The sequence below is a fragment of the Condylura cristata genome, unplaced genomic scaffold (genome assembly GCF_000260355.1).
Source record: "Condylura cristata isolate star-nosed mole 26May11 unplaced genomic scaffold, ConCri1.0 scaffold00036, whole genome shotgun sequence".
Taxonomy (NCBI): Eukaryota; Metazoa; Chordata; class Mammalia; order Eulipotyphla; family Talpidae; genus Condylura; species Condylura cristata.
The window spans coordinates 12,066,535-12,092,770 of NW_004567137.1; the positions used below are offsets into that span (position 1 = coordinate 12,066,535).

The 26,236-nt window shown below is 34.7% G+C and overlaps 1 protein-coding gene across 5 annotated transcripts in view; it reads right to left on the bottom strand.

The window, feature by feature from the left end:
- Positions 1 to 26,236, bottom strand: part of ATF7IP (activating transcription factor 7 interacting protein) — a 118,136-nt gene that overhangs the window by 77,661 nt on the left and 14,239 nt on the right. For 2 of the 5 annotated variants that reach the window (XR_001146075.1, XM_004693258.2), the window contains exon 1: positions 21,979 to 22,120. The exons of 1 other annotated variant lie outside the window; for it this stretch is intronic. Coding sequence is in view for 1 of the 4 variants with exons in the window: in XM_004693258.2 (XP_004693315.2) it covers positions 21,979 to 21,995 (17 nt within the window). In the remaining 3 variants the exon portion in view is untranslated. Of the gene's footprint in view, positions 1 to 862; positions 875 to 13,001; positions 13,045 to 21,978; positions 22,121 to 26,236 lie in introns of those variants that run through there. 2 more of the 5 variants (XM_012732872.1, XM_012732871.1) reach the window with 2 other exon arrangements.

A 26,236-nucleotide genomic window follows, 5' to 3' on the forward strand; every position in this document is an offset into this window, starting at 1 on the left:
ATAATTAAAAGGCCTTATTGCAATTAAGGTTGAGAAATGTATTTTAAAATGAAGTAACTTACTAACCTTTCTGAAGTTACAAACAGCACTGTCACTGTTACTTAATATTCTCTTATTCAATATAATCTATCCTGTCACCACTTACTATATTACAGCTCTATATATTTATCTTTTTAGAAAAAAATATTATTATAAATGCACCTGTATTTACATGTTGTTTAAATACTCTGTACATTCTCATCATATATTTAATATTAGATTAATATATTTTAAGTGTTTTAAGTTTTGTCAGTAAAATTCTTAAAAATAGGCTGATATTAGGATGTGCTTCAGAAACCATTTAACAAAATAAGGAAAAACAAGGACTCTGGTATAATATAAATGAGTTATAGAAAGTGTCAAGTGTACAGAATATACTTAATAAATAATGGCTTAAATGATGCGCTTATATACATAAAACATACCTAAAATGATTCTTAAATGAAAAAACAAGTTATTCTTCTAGGAAACAAAGGCAGTAATCTAGAACATTTTTAGTAGAACTATAAACTAATATACCAGCATGCTCAAACAGAGCAGCTTTACACACACAGAACCACCTTTCTTTGGGGGAAGCAGGCTGCTTATTCACTAACAAAAAACTAACAATATATACCCCCATACACATAATGCTGCTGCCACAAAGTGCAACATACAGCACCATTAAAATTAATCAAATTTGACACAAGAGGCCTTTTACAGCCATGTAAAACTTATTTAGTTTGATTTCCTATTGCAAAACATAAAATACCGTTCTGAAAGCAATCTACTTTTGCTTATTACTACGTAATGATGAAAATCTTCTTTATAATAATAAACATACCCCAAAGGGAGCCCCCTGCAGCCATCTTTTCAGTTCTCTCACAGCAACTGAAACTGAAATACAATTTGCATAGTCACTGTGGTTGGTTAAAGCAAGCAGGCTCATGCAACCAATCAGAAAGCTAAAAATTGGACAACCATGAAAGGAGAAACTTTAAATCTGCCTGACAACAGTCTAATAATAGAAACAATATGCTAGTATGAATCCCAGAATAGATATGAATATCACAGCAAAACTACCAGTAAAAATAGTTTGTTTTCTTTGGGGGGGGCAGAATTGTTCCTTACATTTCCTTATTTAAAATAATAAACTGGCACCTTTTCTGGATGGGTTAAAGAAGAATGAACACTAAGCTAAATGAATGGGCCACTTTCAGGTAACATTCCATTGTGCATTTTTACTTTATACACACACACATATATAAACATACATTATACACACACACACACATATATAAACAGGCACTTTAATCACAGATCTAATACATTAAAGGCTCCATTAAATCTCTCAAAATTTGATCAGTAATGTATTTTTCCCTGGCACTTTCTCCCTGCAATTACTTGGGGATCTGAGTTTTTCAATAAAGATGGCTCACTGTGTATAACAAAAATTAGTTATCAAAGCAAATCTCTAAATAGATTAGGGTTTATGGTTTATTCATTTTTAACACAAACATGTTCCAACATTCAGCAATAACTTCTACACAGGAGGCATTTACTAATTGTTTTATCAATCAAATTAATCACTGTCCTGAGAAAACCAAATCATCTTGTTCATGTCAAATAACAGTTACACATATAAAAATATAATCTGTATAATGCTCTTATTTTTTCACTTTCAGTTCTGACTAAACTAGGGTAATGTTAAATTTGAAAATTGACTTTTTTGTTATCCAGATAAAAGAATAAATTTCATCATTCTAATTTTCCAACTTAATAATTTTTAATATAAAAGTTTCTTTGCACATTACCTAATCACTTGGAGTAGATTTTTAATTCCTAAAGATGGCACACAATGTGCAGTCTAATGTAACAACTATGAAGATGATTAAGGGCTAGTAGGAAATGACAAAATCCAAGAAGGAAATGGCAAGAAAAACATTAATTTCAAGAATCTAAATTATAGCTGCTGACAGTTGAGTCAAAACAAATACATTTATCAAAGTACATGTTCCACGCACTTCTTATATCAAGTACTTCTTACATCAAAACATCCATCAATGTGCTTTAATGAAATGATAAATTTTTAAAAATTTTTCTTTAGTTACTATCTGCTATCAAAATTGCAAAATGGACTTACATTTTATAAAAAGAAGTATAAAATTTTAACTATGAAAATTATATTTAAAGGACTCTTAATAACGAATAAAGTATAGGGTTACATAATGCCTTGAAAGTGTATAGGAACATATAACAGTTCTAAGTAACAAAGAGCTCCATTGAAGAATGGAAAAAACAAAATAATATATCATTTTATAAACATGTCCTTTAAATCTAAGCAATTAAGGAGAAATTTTAAAATTAAGTTGGACCAAGTTTTGAGGAGCATAAACACATATTTTAAGAACTGGTCTAAATGAAAAATAACAGTCTATTTTCTTATTTATTTTTCTTAATATTGTATTCATATGTGACTTGGATATCCAGAATCTAAAACCTTACTGACATTTTTAGATAACTTAAATATTTCAAGTACATAGATATTGTTCATTTCTCTGGATAAATAAACTGTGAACCTCATCACAAAGGAAAGTAATATAAATGGATCTCTGTCTAGCAACTGCTGAGGGAGAATATGAAAAATGGGTCAAAATTTCTTAACAAGAGCCCTCCCTGGTGGCGCAGTCGGTTAAAGCACAGCACTAAGAAGCAAAAGCCACTTCAGCCTGAGTTCAATCCCCACCCTGGAGGTGACCCACATGGCACAGCAGACTTTGCACGCTGCTCCCCTCAGCAGTGTAATTCATTGATCTGCCTGTACAGCTCCCCACTGTGTCTCTGGTGAATCCCTTCACCAGCCCTGCACTCTGGCTTGTACCCTCGTTCTGTATGCATAAATAAATAAAGCGTCAAAAAAAAAAAAAAGAAATTTCATAACAAGGCAATGATATAAGTAGGGAAAAAATATTTTATTAATTCCAGATATGGAAGCCAACATCACTTTAAATATTAAAACTTATGTTCTTAGGTATTATTTAAAGTAGTTATAACTTTTTAAGATTGTGAACTTATATTAGCCAGTTATTTTTTTTCTTTAAATATTTGTTTATTTGGCCCTCCCTCGTGGCGCAGCGGGTTAAAGCACAGCACTGAGACGCTAAAGCCACTTCCTCATGAGTTCGATTCCCGCCTGCCCCGGAGGTGACCACATGGTGCAGCAGACCTCTCCTGACCCACCCCCCTGCTCCCTTCAGCAGTGTACTTCGTTGATCTGCCTGTTCTGCTCCCCACTCTGTCTCTGGTGAAGCCTCTCACCGCCCCTGAGCCTCTGGCCTATACCCCAACTCTGTATGCACAAATAATCTTAAAAAAAAAAAAAAAGATTTGTTTAGTTGTGCATACAGAACTGGGGTACAGGCCAGAGGTGCAGAGGCAGTCAGAGGATTCACCAGAGACAGAGTGGGGAGCAGAACAGGCAGATCAACGAATTACACTGCTGAGGGGAGCAGCAGGTGGGTCAGAGAGGTCTGCTGCACCATGTGTATCACCTCCCGGGCGGACGGTTCAAACTCATGCTGAAGTGGCTTTAACTTCTTAGTGCTGTGCTTTAAACATGCTGCACCACCAGGGAGGGCCCAGCCAGTTTAATTTTTAAGAGAACAAAAAAAAAGACTGTATGCATGCAAATATTATTCAAAGTAATACATCCAGGTCCTCTCCCCTAGAGGCACAATGGCTTAAAGTGCAGCACTGTGAAGCAGCTGTGAAGATTTTTGCAGCCACTGCAGCATGAATTTGATCCATGGCCAGGGGGGTGACGCACATGATGTGGCAGACCTCTCTTGACCCACCCAATGCTTTCCTCAGCAGTGTATTTCAGTATATCTGCCTGTTTTGCTTCGCATTCTGTCTCTGTGAATCCTCTCACCCCCCCACCCCCCACATATGGTCTGTACCCTGGTTCTTGTGTGCATAAATAAATAAATCTTTAAAAACGTACATCCTTTTACATACTATGTGTGGAGGTAGAGGGGCTATTGAAAAGTCAATGACACTTTAGTTACAATTAGTGGCTATTACAATCGCCCAGGGAATTTTAGCTCTAGAAACTTGACCCTCCAGCTCTCCATTCTCTTCCTCCTAACCTACCATTCCTCACTCTCCACCTCCAAAGACCCCAAAAAAGTTAAAATGTTGGCTAAATGACATATTCTGTGGCCCCAATCTATGTGTACAGGAGAATCCTAATATTTCATATCCCAGAGGAAATTCAAATCTCTTTGTACCAGTTTGTTTTCAACTTTTATAACAAAGCAAAAATGCTGGCATACTACCCCTCTTAACAAATGTTAAAACTACATTTAGGGGGCTCCCTGGTAGTGCAGTAGTTAAGTATCAACAATATAAAGCAATCCGCAGCCACTGCAGCACTATAAAGCAATCTGCAGCCACAGGACTGATGCCCAGGCCAGGGAGCTGACCCACATGGCCCAGCAGACCTCTCCAGTCCAGTTCACTGCTCCCGCTCCCCTCAGCAGTGGATTTCAAGAGATATGACTGTTGTGCTCCCTGTTCTGCCTCTAATGAATCTTCTCACCAGTCTGTACCTCTGGCCTACACCCCAGCTCTTGTATGCAGAAAACAAACAACAACAAAAAAACCAAAAAACTTACCTAACAACCTTTTCAGCTAATCCCTTTTACAAATCTATCTTCAATCAGAAATTAAGGGGGATAGTTACATTTTGAAAGCAAGATTTCTCCTAAGCATACATTTCAGAATGGACTAGGTCATCCCTGGGGGAGTGAAGTAAGAAAAATTACAATCCTATTCAAAAATTTCCTGGCACACATGTATAAGAATGTAATCTATTTGCTTCTGGAAATGTTTCCTAAGAAGCTTACTTTCATATAGGTCCAGCTGTCAGATGCTATTATCAGAAGTTGATTGTGTATTTCAAGAAAGTACAAAGCTCCTTTATCTAAAATCAAGAATTACCACTGTTATCTTTTAGAACCTAAAATAATCTGCATAGATCTGACCAAAAAACATTACTGTTTGGAAACTTTTAACCTCTCTCCTCCTAATTATAATGAAAGCCAATAGGCTCCTTCCACTCTGGAAACACTCTCACTGATAACTACAAATACACTGAGATATCATGTTCTTCCTCTGTTCTCATATAAACCTATCTATATTAGCTGTGTTTTTAGTGAATTCAGTTGTATATCTTCATTATAAATTATATAACACAACTACAATTTGGGTAAACTGATGAAATGTGAATGCAAAAAAAAAGATGCTAGATACCAGATATGCATCTGTAAAATAGAACAATGCAGGAAATAAATAGATTGGAAAGGTACAGGTTAGGTAAATTTTTTCAAAATCTTCAGAACTAGTTCTCCATCTGGCATAAAAGGAAAATTAATCAGAAGACCTAAACGGATACTTTAAGTTCTGACTCTTATATTAAATTTCACCCAAAATGCATTTCTCTCCTGAGGAATGACAGCAGTTGCTTTACTTATTTAGCCAATATTTATCAAGTGCCTACATAGTCACTATTACAGGACAATTTTAAGACACTCTAAAGAAACAAGATGATTAAAAGCAGAAAAAAGAACAATTGTAGTATTGTATGTAAATTTTAATATAAATGTATAATAAAGAACAGTTAAAATACTATGAAAATCAGAAATTTCCTGTTTTCTATTAACTGCCATCTCTTCAATATATATAAACAATATAAACTATTTCATTTTAATAATCAAAAACATAATTTCAAATGCATAATTACAAACAAGACCTCCACAGAGTCCTTATTGTCTTTCTAATAGAGTTAGTACTCCCTATTTTTATAAGCCAGTTTTCTGAAAACTGACTGCATAGTGAATTACTCAAATGCAAATAGGAAGGGGAAAGAGAGAAAATGCCTTTTACCAATCTCAATTTCAACTACACTTCTGCTCATAACCCTATTTATAATTCAGTTATATCCACAAGACTTCACAAGTAGTTGCTAAGCAACAGCAACATGCTGAGTTCAGGGCTATTGGAATTCTGGCACTCAGCCACATGAAAATATTTAACTGAGCCTAGAGCCTCCAGAATTGAAAAAAGAAAAGCAAAGAAAGGAAAAAATCTCAAAGAAAAACGATGATAAGTGCAATAATCATCAAAATCTCTTCACGTGTTCATAAATTCAGCATAAGGACCTTACTTTGGTATTTGTAAATACTTAATATGTTCTAAAATTTTTACCATTTTTTCCAAAATGTTGAAATAAAGACTCTAAAGGTATTCTACTAGAAATTAGAAGACATATGATAGCCAAGTCACTGTTAATGACCTAAGAATTAACTAAAACATACTGTTTGACTTGAAAAGGCTGGGAGAATAATCTGTAGGAAGTGACTTAGATTTTTCATGTTGGACCTTAAAAAGACAGAGAAACAACAAACCATACATTTTTTTTCAAATTCCTTTAGTCCCATATGCTGGTTAACTACAAAAAGAAGGCAGAAAATTTTCAATGCCAAGCTGCACTGTTGTTCAATGTAAAAAGCCAAAATGGTTGTAAAAATTGTCATTTTCAACAGAAATTACAAAGGTATTGAATGATTCAATATTCATCCCCACAAAAGAAAGTTAGAAATAAAGCCCTTAAAGTTGATAATGGCTACTTCAAGTTAAAAGACTCGTTTATAGAGTGGGAGGGAAAATTGCAGTCATTTCAATTATATTCCAAAACAAAAAGTATGATACTCTATATCTAATATTGTTCTAGAAATCCTGGCCAAAACAGTTAAGAGATCAAATAGCTAAAAGATATAATGAAAACATTTAATTAAGAACAGCAAGAAAAAGGTGTATCTAGAAACATTAAAAAAACATGAAAAAAATCAAAGAAATATGAAAATATGTTTAATATTAAAGCTTTGTTGAATAAAATACTCAATGTAGAGAAAGTAAATTCTCCCTAGATAAAATATACTAAAAGTAATTCCAACCAAAACACCACAGATATTTTTGTACCAGGACAAACTTTTAAAGTTTTTAATTGTCTAGGAAAAATCAGGGAGAAATGACCATCAAAAATAATGCTTGCCCTCTGAGCTATCAGAGCTGAGCTATGACAAAACCATCATTATTATTTTAAATATATATAAAAGGATGAGTTCAATAAATTACCCACAGACATAAATAATGAAACAATATGACACATGATACCACAATTTACAAGAAATAGATGGATTTTAAAATAAAATGATAGAAAATTAATCAAAATAACAGTTAAGCATATGAATGTTAGCAAACAGAATAGATATGAAATAACAGAAAGTTAAAGACAAAAAAAAACCGGAGGCCTCCCTGGTGGCACTGGAGTTAAAGTCTCAGTACTATCAAGCTATCACCAGCCACTGATATGAGAGTCTGATTGCAGGCCAGGGAGCTAATCTACAAGGCACAACAGATCTCACTGTTCACCTCAGCAGTGTATTTAAGTAGATCTGACTGTTCTACTCCCCACACTGTCTCTGGTTAATCCTCCCTCCCAGCCCCCAGCACCCTCTGTACCTGTGGCCTATACTCCAGTTCTTGTATGCACAAATAAAACTTTTTTAAAAATGGAAGTAGCCACAATTTTTTAAAGATTTACTTATTTATGCATATAAGAACTGGGGTGCAAGCTAGAGGGGTGGGGGGGGGGACATAAAAGGATTCACCAGAGACAGAGTGGAGGGAGAACAGAACTGTTATATCTCCTGAAATACACTACTAAGAGCAATGGGCAAGCCATAAAAGGTCTTCTGTGCCATAAATGGGTTAGCTCACTGACCAGGAACCAAACTCAGGCTGCAATGATGGTAGTGGATGATAGCATGAGAGTCCTGAGATTTAACCCCTACATCACCAGGGAGGCCCAGTAACCACAAATTTTGAAATAATTGAAAAATAAAAAATATAGTGATATGGGATAAGTATTCAGAATAAAAAAGAACATCTATTAGTGCATAAAAGGGATAATTAAAAAAATTAAAGGTCTAATAAACAGGGAAAGACAAAAAAACACATTTTTATACATCAAATTAGTCAACAATTTTATGGCTAGCAATAATGTACAGCAATAAATAGTTTCAAACATGATTGACAGATGAGTGTATGACAGATGAGTGTAGAAGAGTTTGTTGTCATGACCTTTTTTTTTTTTTAAGATTTATTTATTTATACAAACAACTGGGGTATAGGCCAGAAGTGCAGGGGCGGTGAGAGGATTCACCAGAGACAGAGTGGGGAGCAGAACAGGCCGATCAACAAAGTACACTGCTGAGGGGAGTAGTGGGCTGGTCCAGAGAGGTCTGCTGCCATGTGTATCACCTCCTCCCGGGCTGAGATAGAACTCATGCTGAAGTGAAGGCTTTAGCTTGTTTGTGCTGCACTTTAACCCACTGTGCCACCTGGGAGGGCCCTGTCATGACCATTTTTAGGGGCAAGTAGACAAAAACTATGTATCACTTTGAAATACTAAACACACTTGAAATAGCAAAAGATAAAGCACATACTTTAAACCTTTTAAAAGGTTTACATCTTCATGAAATCTAATGCTTGCTGCACCATAATCACAAAAATATGAACAAATTTAACAATTAAGAGAACAATTTTTTAAAAGTGCTGGAGTAGCCAATGAAAGAAAACACTAAGGAGTTAAGAAGTCATAGTTATCTTTCATGGACATAAACATTAAGGTTACAAAAAAATAGCTACAGACCTCATAATACCTAAAAGTGTAAAAGTTGGAACCATATATACCTTCCTGAATACTAATGCTATCAATTCCTAGTTACCAGTTTAAGACAGTTACATTATCAACCTTTCCTTGTTTCCATAGCTTCATCTATAATAAATTCTTTCTTCATAAAAAATTTATTGAGATTAAAGTACTTAGAGCTATAAGAAACTGACAAATATTTCCAATTTTTCTGCCATTATGTATATAAATGTAATATTTCTAAACATCTATCTATACATGCAAACAAATGATATTTTAAAATCTGGAGAGATAATGCCCAACTAGTTCAGCAGTTTCCTTGGGGAAAGACTAGAGGATATAAATAAATAGTTTCATGTAGATTTGATGTGCCAGCTCTAACTTCCACAACGAACACAAACATTCATGTAATTTGTATCTTAAAGGTTAAGCTTACTTGACTTTTCCCTATCTTTCCATGCTAAGTCAGGAATGAAGTGATATAAACAGAAGAAATTTTTAAATAGTCGATTAACATCAACATGTATGGAATGCTATCCCACTCATAATTAAAAGCAGATATAAAAGGAAATCAATTTGAAATCTCAGAAATTCAAAATATACTTTTATGGACACAGGTTAAATGACCTGGTTAATCAAGACCAGATGATCTCTCAAATTACTATACAAAGGAAAAATGAAAAGCAAGAAATAAGGGTATGGATACCCAGCGGCAACAGCTTTCAATAAAGGTGTTTCAGAAAACCAGCACTGAGAAAGAACAGAGAGAATAACAAAAATACACATGTTATGAAAATTACTGATCACCAAAACAGAATTAAAACAGCATTTTAAAAAAACAACTTCTCACACTTTCGACATACGAAACTAAGATTCCAGAAAAATAATACATGGAAGTATTAATAACATAGACTCAAAAAAAATTAACTACAAAGGAGTAAGAATTAAACAGACATCAGACTTGTCATCAGCAATACTGAATGCTGGAATAAGCAACTATATCCTCAAAGTTCAGGGGGAAACTTATTTTTAGCATAGTCTATTGCCAGAAAAAGCAGCAATCAACAAAAGCAGAGAAATGGAACACTTCTAGGCAAAGCTTGAGGAAGCAAACCTTTGCTAAAGTAACTGCAGAAAATGTAGTACAGGTACAATCTACCCAAAGTTCCTAAAGAGGAAGTCAATTAAACACAAAGCAATACTCAAAAAACAAGTGAAAATCACGGGCAGGCTGAAGTAACAAGATTCATTATCTTTAAAATACAAATTCCTGGAATTAAAATCTTAGATAATTACAAAATGTAAATTAATGAATTTAGGATTTGTTGACTATGGGGCCAAAAGAAAACAAAGCTACCAGTATAAAAACCACAGGTCTCAAGCTTTTTATAATAAAAACATTATCAGATGTCAGATCTATACTGTAAACAAGAGATGCACCTTATAATAAAATAGCAAATAAATGAAACCAAAAACCAGTTCCTTGGGGGAAAAAAATCTACTAAATGGGAAACGTAGCAAGGAGAATGAAAAGAAAGCATAATATTGGAAATTATGAAGGAAACGAAAATACTAGTATTAGGTAATATATACTTATGTCAAATATTCAGGTTACCTATAGAATATGTGAAAAGCCTACAGGATTTTAATTTAGTGTAAATTCAACAAAACTCAAAATTGCAAGGGGGCTACCCAAAATGTCAAAGCAAAATTAAAATGCAGAACATCAGTACAGCTCAAGAGAAGGAAGACATTTTTTAATACTACACTTGGTTCTCAGAATCATAAAGAGGGACTTTTAAAAACAACAGGACAGGGCCCTCCCTGGTGGCGCAGAGGGTTAAAGCACAGCACTGAGAATCTAAAAGCCGCTTCTGCATGAGTTCGATTCCCGCCTGCCCCGGAGGTGACCACATGGCGTGGCAGACCTCTCCTGACCCGCCCGCTGCTCCCCTCAGCAGTGTACTTCGTTGATCTGCCTGTTCTGTTCCCCGCTCTGTCTCTGGTGAAGCCTCTCGCCGCCCCTGAGCCTCTGGCCTGTACCCCAGTTCTGTATACACAAATAAATAAATCTTTAAAAAAAAAAAAAAATAAAAACAACAGGACATACAAGAGGATGACCAGGCTAACAAATGACCCAGAACAAAGACCTATATATGTGGTAAAAAGTTGAGAAAATATTTCACTCAGACAGTATTTCACTTAGAAAACACACAGAAATTTTAATGGCTTTCTTTAAATAGTACATATTAAGAGAGAAAAAGGCACAAGGGTAAAGGGGAAGAGGAAAAAAACAATGAAAGATCAATCTATTCCCCAAATCAACAAATGTCAATTTGTTCAGATAACCAACCAACTTTATGAGATTAGAAACTCTTTAAATGTTAGATAGTTTAAGCAGAAATTAGATAGTTACCCATGAAGAACTTTAAATATTAGAAATGTTATAAGGAATGTAACTACCTACCACTTGCATACATTTCATTAGATTTTGTGATTCTACATTGCTTGAGAAAAAAAATTTGTTGTGTAGGAAGGAACAGAAAACCTAAAATCTCAAATTTTATTCCCCAGACTTTTGGGTCATTAACACTAAACTTCAACAGCTCTTAAAATTATCCATCTTGAGTCTCATGACTTATCTACGTCATACATGCTTCTTTTGGGGATAACTTAGCTATATAAAAGAGTACTCTTCTACTTTCCTTCATCTTTCTTTGCTATGACCACCAATTCCAACAGCATTGGATAGATTCCTTTCTTCTTTATATATAAAAAACTGTTGGTCCATCTCAACATTCTCCCAAACAATGGTTCAACAAAGTCTGAAAAAATTTCCCAACTATTTTAATGTTTTCCACACCAACAGAAGTATAACCTTTCTCTAGCCTCAAGCACATTAATCAAAATTGGTATATCTCTACTATCACCACTTCCCCAATCCTAGTGATATTGTTCACTGGGGTCAAACACACAAACATACATTTTTATATTTTAACAGAACATAGCAATTAAAAGGCCCAAACAACATGTCAAAAGGCATCAACAGGAAATAGTGTCCCTGAAACAAAAGTGTGGTTTCTAACCCGGCTGGCCTCTAGTTTTTAGGTACCCAGCTATAACAATAAATGACTGATTACCTTTCAGAAATCTAGAGAAATTTAGATGGAGCTTCATCTAAAACTAACACTTCTAGGTCACAGCAAGATCCTGCTGTTTAACTTCTAGAAAGAGGCAAAAAGTAAAATAATTCCTCTCTTCCTCCATGTCTCTAACCTCACCACCACTCTTTGCTTCATCTTTACATCCCCATAGACATCACCCCAAAATCATTACATCAATCAGTAATATATTTTTATCAGCCCATACTGATATTGAGATATTTTCATCTATTTGCAAACATCTTTCTATCTTTAAGCAGTAACAATATATTCTTTATTTAGTTCTTAATTGTATTCAATGAGATTTATTTTTCTGCATACAACTTTATAAGCATACAGAAAAAACCCCACAAATGTCTACACTCTTCACCTAGTTTAAGAAATAAAATATTACTCAATGAAGCCTCTAATTAATATATCCATTTGAGTTTTAGACTCAAATTCACTTTGTTAAAAAGATAAATGTAAATATGTTGAAATGGAAAGAACAAAGATGAGCTGAGAAACCTGACTCTATCATTATAAATATGCATTATCAAATTTAATACAATAGGCCATTTGTGAAAACATAAAGTCTGATTTTGATGATTAATTCAAAGTAGTATGTTTACATTAAAACTTTATAGTTCAGCTAGGTTACAAGATGTCACCTTCCAGTGTGTACCAGTTGGTGTCACTACAATTGAGAACACAGTAATAGGAATATAACGAGAAAAGATCTAACACTGATTTCTATGTAATATGAACATATATGTATGAGCGATACTCATAGAAGAAGTTCATTATTATTTCACTTTAACTCAAATCTAAAGGAAATTAAAGACAGGAAAATTTTGTTAAAAAAAAAAAAACAAAACAAAACCCAATACAGCATTCAAAAGATCCTGAAAATTAACAGCCCATCAATCCTGGGATTACTAAAATTTAAAACAAAAAAGCCCTTTCCAACATGGGAGACAAATATGTGGGATCTGAGGCAGTGGACAGGAAAGGGAATTGGGGTTGGGGGAGAGAATGTCACAGAAAAAAGGACCTGAATCTCTTACCTGAAAAAAGGACTTCCTCTTCTGTAAACCTCAGTTAGTTCATCTGTATAAACATTTAAAACTAATGCAGACTTCTATACCAGCCTTCTTGAACCTAAATTCCTTGTTTGGTTCATATTCATTAAAAAAAAAAACAAGAAAACCCCAGGAATACAGTAGATGACTACATATTAAAATTCCTTTCAAGCAGTGATTCACATCTGTTGTATAGTTTGTGCAGCAAACAGCCCATTAACCACAAGAGCCAAAAAACGTCAGCTAATATGTCAATGAAGCTCATAGAACATACAAAGTCCATCTTCCAAAGGACTGTTGCAAGTGAAGATGCCTAGAATCAAAATTCTTTTGTACTGCTTCTATACTGCCAACTATTAGTCTGCAGCCACTGTGTGCAGTTAAGTACCTCCCACATATTACTCAATAGTATCAATAGGCATATATCTATAAAAGCTGAATTAAAAGCTTACAAGGCATATAGCTTCTCACTATTCCACACATTCCTTAACAGTTAAAGAAATCTAAGTACTCCTATTCTAAGATAACAACTCTGTTCTTTCAATCCAAAAGGCTGAATTCATACACATTCCAAAGAGAAAATCCATGACACATATTATTTGCTGCCCTAGCACAGCCAGACTGCAGTTACAGCTAGCTGGCGCCAGAAAGAACAATTTACATAAAGCAGTCCTCATTTCATGACCAAACTAAAGGGAATATTGCTGAGTAAACCCTCCCCCATTTGATCCCCAACAGGCACTGACTGGTTCTAGAATATATCTAGTTTAACTATTTATTAATATGATTTGAAACCAGGTGATAAGTGAAAATAAACTTGGAATTCCTAAAAAACTGAAATTCGCCCACCACATCAAAAAATTTTTAACCTCCAGAGATTTTCAAGTCTTATTTTATTTGTGACAAAGACCAATAAGATTACATAAGCCCATGAATGCTATCTTAAAAATCATTTTAAAAGTTACTTATAATTCTGTATTAGCTAAAAGCTGTCTTTATTCTACTCCATAACTACCTTTAAATTAACTAGTTACTGAAATAGTAAGTGATCATTAAATAGACTTGCTGTGAGAACCATACTGCTTTATGTTTCACCAAATCTTAAAACTTAAAGCAGCTTCAGGTGCTATGATGACTTTATAATTGAATACTTTCACGACTAGTTATTACTAAAATACATTTATATCAGTACTCAGACATAATAAACAACTGCACAAAAGCCATGTCATCAGTGGCACATTCTTTTTGAACCTAAATCAATTGTATATTGTTTCAATTGCCCAGATCAGACTAGGGGAAGGCTGAGTCATTGTTTATTAAGTCCTTTATTTAAAATGATTAAATTACAATTGAGATTTTAAAAAGTACAAAATGATGATGTAAAATATATATACCCATAATAAAAAAAAAGATTTAATAGTTACTTTCTGACCTAATGATAAATAATTCTGTATCTCCATTTCCACTGGTCTACTTATTTTAGTGAGTACAAATATGTTAGTTTATTTTTAAGTTAACAACCCAGAAATCAGGTTAGTGTCGCACCTAAAATGAATTAAAAAAAAAACTTAACATGCTAACTATGGGTTTTCTAAAATGTTTTCATTGTTTAACCTTATTTTCAACTACCTTAAAACAGAGTTCCTAAATTACCCCTTTTATACAATAAAGATAATGAGATTCTCTTTTCTTGTTGTTGTTAATGAGGAGGTTCTAAATTAGGAGAATGATAAAAGTTATCACATATCAAAAGAAAATGGTAACTTGTAATATCTGGATAGCCCTAATTACTGTCTAAGTTATCTTTGATAAGCAGTAAGATTTCATCAAACAGATAGATTCTCTTCTCAGAATTTGTGCTCCACCACAGCAAATGAAGGGTCAGCTATAGACATAAATCTAAAAATATAGTGATTTTAATTTAAATTTCACATCCTGTGTAAGTAACACTTGGTAAAGGTCTTACACCAAAAGAGCTGTTGATCATAATCAGAGGTGGAAATCATGTATTACATTCCTTCCAGTTTCGATTTTGTTAGAAGCTTCTTGCCTCCCTCTTTTCCTGCTTTATGCACCTAGTTCTTTGAATAAACATATCTGAAAATCAACTAAAATTATAGCCCAGCATAAAATAAACATTTAGATATAATTTGTTTAAAACCAAGTTAAACGATCACTTAACAGTGAATAAAATAAAAAGCTCAAATTCTCTCCAATCTGCCTACCTAAGTACCAACAATAGCAGTTATTAATCTAGCTGTTTCCCAAGTAATGATAAAGAACCCACATTTTATTTCTAACCTATCACAGAGGAATACTTTTCAACATACAATGAAAATTATGTGAAAAACAAAAATTTTTTTAAAGTATATAAAACATAAGCTCTCAATTATTTTTATTTTTTAATTCATCTAGCAAAATTACTTTACTGGTTGATACACAATTTTCTAGATACTCTTTAATTTTAGTTTTTATTTGCAAGGACCAGAAACAAAAAGATGGACGTTTTGAACTGCCCTTGAATTGATTCACAGAAAATATTGAGAGTGCTCACCTAAGCTTTCCACTTTTGCCCTCAGCATTCTCAAACTTATAGTAACCTAATATTTTCATATTTATTGTTGGCCTTCCTGCTTCGTCACCCCAGTGAGGGAAAGCTGTATGCCGTCAAATCAGTACCTAGCAAATAACAGAAGCATAGTAAGTACTTGTTTATATAGTCAATCAATTCACTCTATCATGTTGCCTTAGCATAAATAAGAATTGCTCTGCCCCAGCCCGCCTCCACCTTTGTACTCTTTAAGTTTTCACGTTGAGATTTAAACACCCTACATCTGGCATTTTACTAGAAATCAGCTAGGTCACTAGTAACCCCCTTTTTTCTAAAGTACCCCGTAGCCCAGTTTTCTCTGTAATGATTGAAAAACAGAGACAAGGAAAAAAAAAATTGGAGAGAACTATGTGAGAAAAAGGCAATTAATATTCACTACCATTTAATCAGTACTAGTTTGTATTTGTTATACTATTTAAATCCTTAGATCAGTTCCATAAGGTAGATTTTACCCCCATTTAAAAGATAAGAAAACCGAGGTTTTAAAAATAAGCAACTACCTTGCTCCTATAAAAAATATGCACAAGACATATTAAGCAGTTACTATAAATGTGCATTATACTTTGAACACTACGCATACATTTTTCACATAACTTCCACCTACTGAGTGGAATTCACCTGTTTCACTCAGAGGAAACTCAAGAGTTCCTGCTCTCCCTGACTCTATAGTCCAACCTCCTCCCTTCACTGGTCAAGGAATAGCAGTAAGAGATTAAATAATTTTTCCAAAACCATGCTATTATTTAATAGCAATACAAAAACAAAAGTAATCATTTCCAGAGTTTTACACTAATACTTTCCACAATATATGCCATGATATTATTCTACCAGACAACAAAAGCACCAGGCCAGGAGACTCTGCTGGGAAACTGACTGGTTTACTTCAGCAGGGAAGTAGAAGCTCTCAAGCAGTTAACAAGCTCAACTCCTCAGACTTCTCTCTGGTATTAAACTCCCTCTGATTAAACTCACAGATCACCTGAATCAATAAGCAGTCTCATAATTTCCACACTTACACATTAGACTAATAACATACTGTTACAAATTACTAATAGAGAACACTATGTGAAAATTCTGATGCCAGCAATTTTTTGAGATCGCTTATTTGAATAGACATTAAGCTTTCTCCCAAATGGAAATGCATGAGAGTTTAATTTTCCCTGTGCAAATTAACTGCTTTTTTAATTTTCACCAATTTTTTCCCTAACTTGAAAGTCATTTTCCAAAAAGGAATAATACTCTTACAGCATTTCCCTTGGGCTTTATCAATGTCATATTACATGAATGTTAAGAAGTTGGCTTCACTCTGAAATTTGAATTCATATTAGATCATAAACTAACATGTTTTATGGATCAAGGTAGTCAACAAAATAAGTCTATTAACAGCTTCTAAGGTTATCTAGGTCAGTGCAGGTAGTAACACTTACTATTAGAAACATACTCATTCTAAGAGCATCTTAGTAGCTGAACCAATTTTTGACAGAAGTTTTTTTTTTAAAGCTTTATTATGCACATGAGAACTGGAGGATAGGACAGATATGTGGGAAAGGGGACCAGGGGGAGGGTGTGAGAGGATGGTGGTGAGAGGATTCACCAGAGAGAGACACAGTGGGAAGAGGAATAGGCAGATGTACTGAAATACACTGCAGAGGGGAGCAGTGGCTGGGTCAGGAGAGGTCTGCCACACCATGTGGGTCACCTCCCTGGCCAGGTATATAACTCATGCTGCAGTGGCTGCATACTGCCTCATAGTGCTGCACTGAACCAGTTATGCCAACAGGGAGGGCCCTGACAAAAAATATTTTATAAAATGGTTTTCATTCACCTGTTCAGCAAACTGCATACTCTGAATAAAAAGTAACTATGTCTTATCCAAAATCATCATTAAGATTGAGTTGACAGTGATGTCTTTAACAGTGGTAACATTTTAAAAAGAAAGAAGTGAATTACCACATTGAAAGACCTAAATAAATATATGTAAAAGGCACTTTTGTATTTTTAATTCCTGTTTGTTTTATCTCTTTACTTTCAATCAGTTGTCACTGGATCTCCTTCAATCAGCCATCATGGTACACTAATACAAAAACTAGGACAATGGTGAACAATAGCAACTTCTAAAGAGTGAACTGATTTTACTTAAGATGTTTCTCCTACCAAGTAAAGTAGGCTCAATTTTACTTATGTTTATTTTCTGCTGGATTAGAAACTGCATTTAAATATTAAAGGCTGCCAAAGATCTGTCAATAAACAGAATAACAATTTAAAAGGGACAGCCTCCAGGAGACTAGCAGAAAATATAAACCAATGAAGAGAACTTAATGTGATATGAACAGTAATGCCTATCTGAACGGTTCAGTAGCTACTCAGTAGATTACTTTTTCTCAAGCAATAATATACTCCTAGCACTATCCAACCTTCTGTTTTTCAAGAAATGAGATATCCAGACTTTTGTGTAAAATGTGACGACTTTAAATATCAACACTGTCGGTTGCCAGTTTGTGGCCAATGGAAGGGCTGTTATTATTAAGATTCTGTTATTAAGATTCTGTTATACTGTTATTAAGATTCTTACCTGTACTGCAACTTGGAAAACTATAGGTCCTGAATTCAATTTGTAACACATACAGGTTTCATGGGCTCCGCCCCCACTCCAGATTACTGGGACTACTATTCCCATCAATACCAAGGAGAAGCACACTGGGACATGAGGGTAGAGCTGAGCAGCCAGGTTAGGATAAAACCCAACATGTGGGCTCCCAGGCCTGGTGGTTCACAGCTGGTCATTTGGCTCTTGGTAAGTTTTCAGCATGCTGGTGGAGTCCAAGTCGGCAGAACTGGTAGGATATTCTGGTTAACTTGTATTTTTCTCTCTCTCTTTCTCTAAGTTGTTCTTTTACCTTTCCCCTTGTAAATAAACCCATTATCGAATCTTTTTGTGTGTGTCCGCAGTACCACTGAATCTTAAGCCCATGGGTGAGGACCTACAGATAGGCAACCCAGTTCACATTGGGTTGCCCTGTAATAAACTCATTTCTTTAGAGAAATTATTTTTTCATAATATATTGTGAGATGCAGCCATTTTTCCCTCTACTTCTGTAATGCCAACTATATTTTTTGCAATAGGGTTATGGCTTTACTAATTAATAAGTAGATCTGCTACAACCCATATTCCAAAAAAAAAAAAAAGGCTTATTTATGTAACAGAATAGGACTCAGCAGAACAAACACAAATCAATTACATTATCAAGTTTATAAACTTATGGCAGTTAACACTTTTTGCTTTTGCTTATAAATTATGAAAACTTGCCCTTACTTTTTCAACATACCACATTCCTTGATTCAATCACATTTGAAAAGTTTATAGTATCTGAGAAGCAAACTGAAAAGCATTAGGGTATTATCAGAAAATTAGTATGCCAGATACTTGTGAGGTTATTTCATGGTACTATTTGAAAACACTATGTAAACAGCTCCTCAGCATCTTTAAAGCCAAACAAACAGGAATTTTCTCCCACTTTGCAGATGAGAAAACAAAGGTTAGAAAATGAAATGAGCTGGCCAACAGAACAAAGTGGCAAAGCAGGACTCAATTTTAGATTTAAATGCTTCCTAAAGCATTTTTTCCACTAGTTCAACATTTCCCTTAAAGGCTTACGCTAATAAAATGACTTCTGGAAAAGTGCAAACAAATGGGGAGGACAAAAAGTAACAAAGCAGCATAATAAAACCTCAATTATCCAGTTCCCATATTATAACCTCAATTATTCAGCATTAATAAACCTAGAATTCAACACTAAAACTTAAGAATTATTATAAATCCCAAGAGTAATCCTGGAGAAGTCTAGTATGTACTAGTTACAACAAATGCAACATGGCACTTAACTAGCAACCCCATATGTAAGTGCAAAAGATCAGAAGTCATCCTGTGCAGGGTGGATATAAATTTCATAGTACAAATACAAAGAAAATGTTGTAGTTGGGCAAAATTTCCCTAAGGTCTTTCTCTGAAAACTAATATAAAGCCATCAGATAACTTCAACTTAGCCAATTTTTCCCTAACAATAGAAAATATCGAAACAAGTAGCTGAGTTACTTTATATAAAATTTGTTAAACATAGTGAGTTGTTCATACAATGAGAGTGATAAAGGTGACAGCACATTTATGTTCCTATGTGATGCTAACTGCAAGGCATAATCCTATTGAAAGACATGATAAATAGGAATCTCTTACTCAAATTTTTCTCTTTTAGGAGTAAACATTCATGAGTAGATTTGCATAAAATAGTGCATATTATGAGAATCCACTATACCACATAAAATAATTCTAACAACTTTACAAAGTCACAAGTTAATAAAAATGAAGTAAACATGGTAAAGTTATTGATGAAAATGCATTGGTGATACATATTCACTTTAAGGTCAGGAACAAATGAACACTGATGATGTTAGGAATACTTATCTTAAAAGATAAACTGAATATATAAACACAGCTTTGTGGAAAGGCAGACTATTAAACTTTGTACTCTACCTTTACAAAAAACAAGAAATAAATATTCTAGAATACTTTTCAAACTGCATTCCATGGTTCCTTAGCACCTGGGGTTCTTCAAATAAATGTCCTAGATCCTGACACTAAGTGACGATTGTAATTATAAAACTTTGGTTTCAAAGTATTTTTTTTCATTTTTATCATTCTAATTATTCTAAGTAATGTTTATCAAGTAAATTTGCTTTCTTTAGAGAAAGTCAAAAAATTCCTGTTTTATACCACGTTACTCAGGGATATAGTCACTAATATCCTACAGACAAAGCCAGAGAAATGTACTATATTATTTGTAAAAGATTTTTATTAAAAATACTTCAATTTAAACATTAACAACAGTTAAAAGTGTAACTTTTCTTATGTGAGTATTATCTGAATAAGAATTTCATTTTCCTACCTTTCACTATGGATTTATAGTATCTCAATAAATGTTTCTGCTTCTGAACAACATTAAGAAAGTTTTTAAGGCCCTCCCTGGTGGCGCAGCGGGTTAAAGCACAGCACTGAGAGGCTAAAGCCACTTCCGCATGAGTTCGATCCCCGCCTGCCCCGGAGGTGACCACATGGCGTGGCAGACCTCTCTTGACCCGCCCGCTGCTCCCCTCAGCAGTGTACTTCCTCTATCTGCCTGTTCTGCTCCCCGCTCTGTCTCTAGTGAAGCCTCTCACCCTCCACATCTCTGGCCTGTACCCCAGTTCTGTATGAATAAAAAAAAAAAAAAGAAAGTTTTTAAAAATTTTAAAACTAGGGCCCTCCCTGGTGGCACAAAGGGTAAGGACACAGCACTGCCAGCTGGCCACAGCGGCTTCAGTACAAGTTCCATCCCCAGCCTGGAGGTGATCCACATGGTGTAGCAGACCTCTCTCCTGACCAGCCCACTGCTCCCCTCAGCAGTGTACTTCGTAGACCTGCCTATTCTGCTCCCCACTGTCTCTGATAAAGCCTCTCACCATCCTGCACCTCTGGCTTGTACCCCATTTCTGTATGCATAGAAATAAATCTTAAAAAAAAAAAAAAAAGAAAATTTTAAAACTAAATTACAAAAATCATTGAGTCTATATTACTTTTAAATATAACAGATTTAAACTAAGTCTAATGTAAACATTAAATATTATTATTTAACTAATGTAAGCCTTCAGCTATTGCATTAGACTACATTAGCTATAAATAAAAGGGGTACCCACAACTAGAAGATCTGAATGACTTCCTACATTGGAAACCTGAATCGAAAAACAAAAATTATAATAAAAATTTAGCACCAATAAAAATGTGACAGAATTGGCTGGCCAAGAGAAGGCAGCAAGATAAAGAATTAGAACCCTTAGTAACTCCCCTCCTCCCCATCTGTATTAAAAAATTCTCTCCCTGTGATTTATAACCAGGAAAATCAACATTCTTCCCAAAAAGCTATCAAACACATACTTTTACTTTTTTTTAAACAAAACAAGGCTTATTTATGGCTTATTTTTAATAAGCTGTCAGAAAATAAATTATTTTAATTTTACAAACAATATCAAGCAAACTAAAATTTCCAAAACAAAATTAATGTTAAGATCAGAAAAGCAGTACTGTGTTGATCAAAAGCAGTACTGGCAATGACAGAACATAAGATGTTAAGAAATTACAGGAATTTAACCTTTGACCTCACCATTCTCAGTACTGTTTCCATAACAGGCTTAAAGGTTCTATCTGCAAACATTTCAACTTATTAGCAAGCAAGCTCGAAGTTCACCTTCCTATATAAACTCAGTAAAATTCAAAGGTTTTTTAATTAAAATGTTCAAAGGTAAAATATAATTGGTTCTTACCTCTGGTCCTGATACATGTGACAAGTATCCTCACTGGCATAGTTGCTGCCTAAGCAGCTACAAAGACTAGGCTAGCAGCCATTTTGAGACAGCTGCACTGTCTCAGTTGCACCAAAGTGCAATTAAGATGGCTGCAATGTGCACTCAAGAACTCACTCGGTGAAAACTCAGCTATGTATCAAACAAAGCCACTCCCACTTTGTCAGCTTGCAGGAAACTGAACCCAGAAGACAAATGCTAATGCATATAATGCAACAAACAATGCAGCTACTCAGAAGACTAAAAAACAGACAAGGCAGCAAGCCAGTTTTGTAACATAATGCCTGTGAATCCCGACTTGAAACACAGACTTTGGGCACATCCAGATCCCAGACAGCTTGAAATCCATGCCACACATTAGCAGTTACAAAGATAGAGCCAAATCACCCACAGCAAACATCAGGGAATTCACTTGAAAGAAAGCCTCCATTTCAGTCCAGAAAAAAAAAGTCCAACTCTGCTCAAGGCACTTCTTCTCCATTTTAAAGTCTTTTATAGTACTTTTATAATTGAAAGAAAGCCAATTTTTATAATTTCTAAAAATCAAGCTGTTTAAATCCTAGTAGTCAATTACCATTTAGAAAATGTTAATTAAAGGTTTTTTCCCCACAGAATGTAAGCCACCAAAATGTTCAAAGCTGGCAGAATTGTTAAAAGTTTAGAATAAAATTTTTGAGTCTTGACAATTTAAAATAACAACTGGAAAGAGACTAGAGTTTTGAGAGCTATCTATAATAGCAACAAGGCTTATTTTGAGTAATCTGCCATAAAAACAGACAATTTCTTCTCTTTTGTTTTACAGATGGTCACAAAGGCATCTTCAGGTGATTGATCTCAGGGCAAATTAAATTTCATACCTTGGCGCAGACCTCCCAATATTTTGAGATGGGTGAGAAACAAATGAAAATAAAGAAGGCAGAAACCCATGGGGGAAAAATAGGAAGAACAAAAAGGTTAAATTAAGTCTGAAGTGGGCAAAACAGAACTGACAGAGATACCCACAAACTTGTCCTGGCAGTTACATCAAGAGACATAAGGGACAAAAGCATTGACTGTGGCTTGATAGCTAACATCGGCTAGGAAATCCACCTTTTTCCTTTTTCTTAGTTACCTTTCTAAAATTTTGCTGCCCTGTTCTGGCTTTTTTCTGTCATGTACTATCTTGCCTCTATCCACACCACCAGATGTAGGGATTTATTAAAACTTGTTAAGAGTGTTGGCATGGTAGAAGTGTTACAGGGCAGGGAGGGGGGGAAAGTAAAGATTGTTCAAGCTGAGTGATAGGCTCCTGGAATTCATTATTTAATTCTGTCTCTGTATATACTTTAAATTTTCCATAATAAACACCTTTTAAAAGTGTTCAGCTTTAAAAGACTCTTAACTTTCCATGAAGCATATTAGAAAATGCATATAAAAAACTGCTTTAATAGTAAGCACATATCAGAAACACATAAGTTATAGTTGATCCAAGTCACATTAATTCTTCATTGCTCCGATCTATTGGTCAAAAGCAAGACGCTGGTAAACTTGAAAAGGGCTGAACAAAAAAAAACATTACTGTAGCTCTGGAATGTGAGCAAGGTTGGGATGCGGATAGGAGGGAAGACAAATAGCCAAAACATTAAGGGCTGCTTGATAAACAGCTTCTAATAATCAGGAAGTATATTTCTTTAGGGAGTCTACTGAACAGAGATTTAAATTATGTAATATACTCTCAAATGTACACTGCATCCTCCCCATAAGCATCCTTCACCCACTCTCCCCGCCCCCCCACCCCCACCCCACCTTCCTTTCCAGTTTAAACCCTGACTACTTTTTTCTCATCCTAAACTTTGCCTGGGTAAGTGAAGTTGCCTGCCAGTGACCCCACTACCAGACATAAGAACTACCTCTCACCCAATTCAGATTTCAAAATAGGAGATATAATTTAAATTCCATTAATATGCCAATCTCTAGTCACCACAAACATTTCAATGCCAACTTACTAGCTTTCCTCTGTAGTTTCAAGGTGCACAAGTCAAATCAATAAATATATTGGTTGTCTAACTCATGCAAGAAGTTTTAGAAAACACAGGAGTAGAAAGATATAGTAAGCACAGACCAAACTTTCATAAAGTTTTATCTGTATACTATTTCAGTTATTTCTCACACTATCTTTATCAACAAACTGGCTCAGAAATTCAACAGCCTCACAAATGTGTAGAGTTGAAATATTTCCTAGACTACACTCAGTTCAATCCATGGAGCTTTGTCCCTTTTTGTCCCCCATCCCTTCCCACACTGTTATCTGTTTTTGTGCCTTGCAGAAAAGAAAAATGTAGCCTATTGTTCAGATAACCAGTGCCACTACCACATTTCACTCACTATCCCAAAAAACTATGCTTGTTCACCTAGTAAATCCTATTTGTACAGATTAAACCTAAACTATCATATAGCTGACAATCCTTTATTATTCTTTCCCATTAACATGTCCATCACTACTGCTCTCTCAAGAGCTTTTATACATATCATGTTTATATTTCATTAACTTAAGTTTTATTTGTAAGGTCCTACATAGACAAAAACTCGCATCTTAATTCCTTTCCCACTTTCACACTATGAAACATAAGTATTTATTTGCCCATGGTAGTAAAAATTAATTCCCTGTGTTTCCATTTCTACCAAAAAAATTTTTTTAGAAAAACCTGTACCTTCATTCTTAAGATGTCAACTTACTTTCTAAAAAGATAAATAATTCAACTAACAACTAGAATGTAGGTCTTGACCTAAAAAACTCCACACTTCAAAACCCAAGATAGTAGCAGTTTTCAGTTCTGAGTGTTTTTAGAGGTACGAAGTGCTTAGCGTAGTTGAACACTGGTGCGAATCTGTAGGAAATTGTGGAACTTAACTATACTATTTAACGCTTTTTAATATTACTAAGCCTGTTTGTATGTCACAGATTATAAGAAATTTTAGATAAGGTCAGTAATGAAACTAATCATTGCTTATCAGTTAAAGCAAACATATTTAGAAGCATTTCTACTGTTATGTAAACATTTCCATGATTACTCAAAGCTTTATTTCTTCCTAAACAGTACTTTTCACACTTTTTTGATTTCACACTTACAGTGACAATGTAAAGTGATAGAATCTCAAATTTTTATGACCACGAAAGGAGTCACAAATAGTAATGACAACAAACTAGAAGAGAACTAACTCTCATCAAATAACTGTGTTTTTTATATATCATAGCACATGGTTAGAAAACAGTATATGCAAATTATTAAAATTCCATAGAACTTCATAAAAGATCTCTCTAGTAATGGGTAGTAAATTCACTTTTCATTTATTTAGTTAACAATCTTTAATTACACAGGCTATCAACATTATACACAGTAAAAGAAAAAGAACACAAAAGTTTTAAGATGTAAACTGAAAATAACTCATTTCACTCATTCAAATCTCACTAAAATACAGTAAAGGCATTCTCTTTGAAGGGCATTCATTTTCAACAACAGGGAGGAAAGGCAGCAAGGATTGTGGGAGCTGGAAAATAAACAGATAATTAGTACCAAAGTCTAGAAGCTGCACTAGGGACAAGATAAGAACCAACTTAATTTACATGGCAGCAATTTCAAAAGATAATGAAACTAAATGAACAAGACACCTTTGGAAACTAGAGTCAAGGGAGTAAATAGTAAGATATGGCTAAAAAGGAATACTAGCAAAAGCGACTTGAAGCCACAAGAGATCCTAGATGTCCTCACCAAACACATTCCACTGAGTATCAGTTCTCCCCAATTCGATAAAAGTCTTGAGAAACATTCCTCAGTTAATAATGATAACAGCACTGGGCCCTCCCTGGTGGCGGAGCATGTTATAATGCGGCACCAAGAAGCCACTTCAGCATGAATTCGATCCCCACCCCAGAGGTGACCTGTATGGCATGGCAGACCCCTCCTGACTCGCCTGCTGTCCCCCTCAGCAGTGTACTTCGTCAATCTGCCTATTCTGCTCCCCACTCTGTCTCTGGTGAATCCTCTCATTGCCCCTGCACCTCTGGCCTGAACCCCAGTTTTATATAAATATAAATTATATAAATTTATTTATTTATATATAAATACACCTTTTAAACAAAAATGACAACAGCATACTAAACAAAGAGAGGGACTGCATACAGACAGCAGAGACCACTAAATGATGTTTTTCTCTATTGCTCTCTCAGAATGCTGACAAT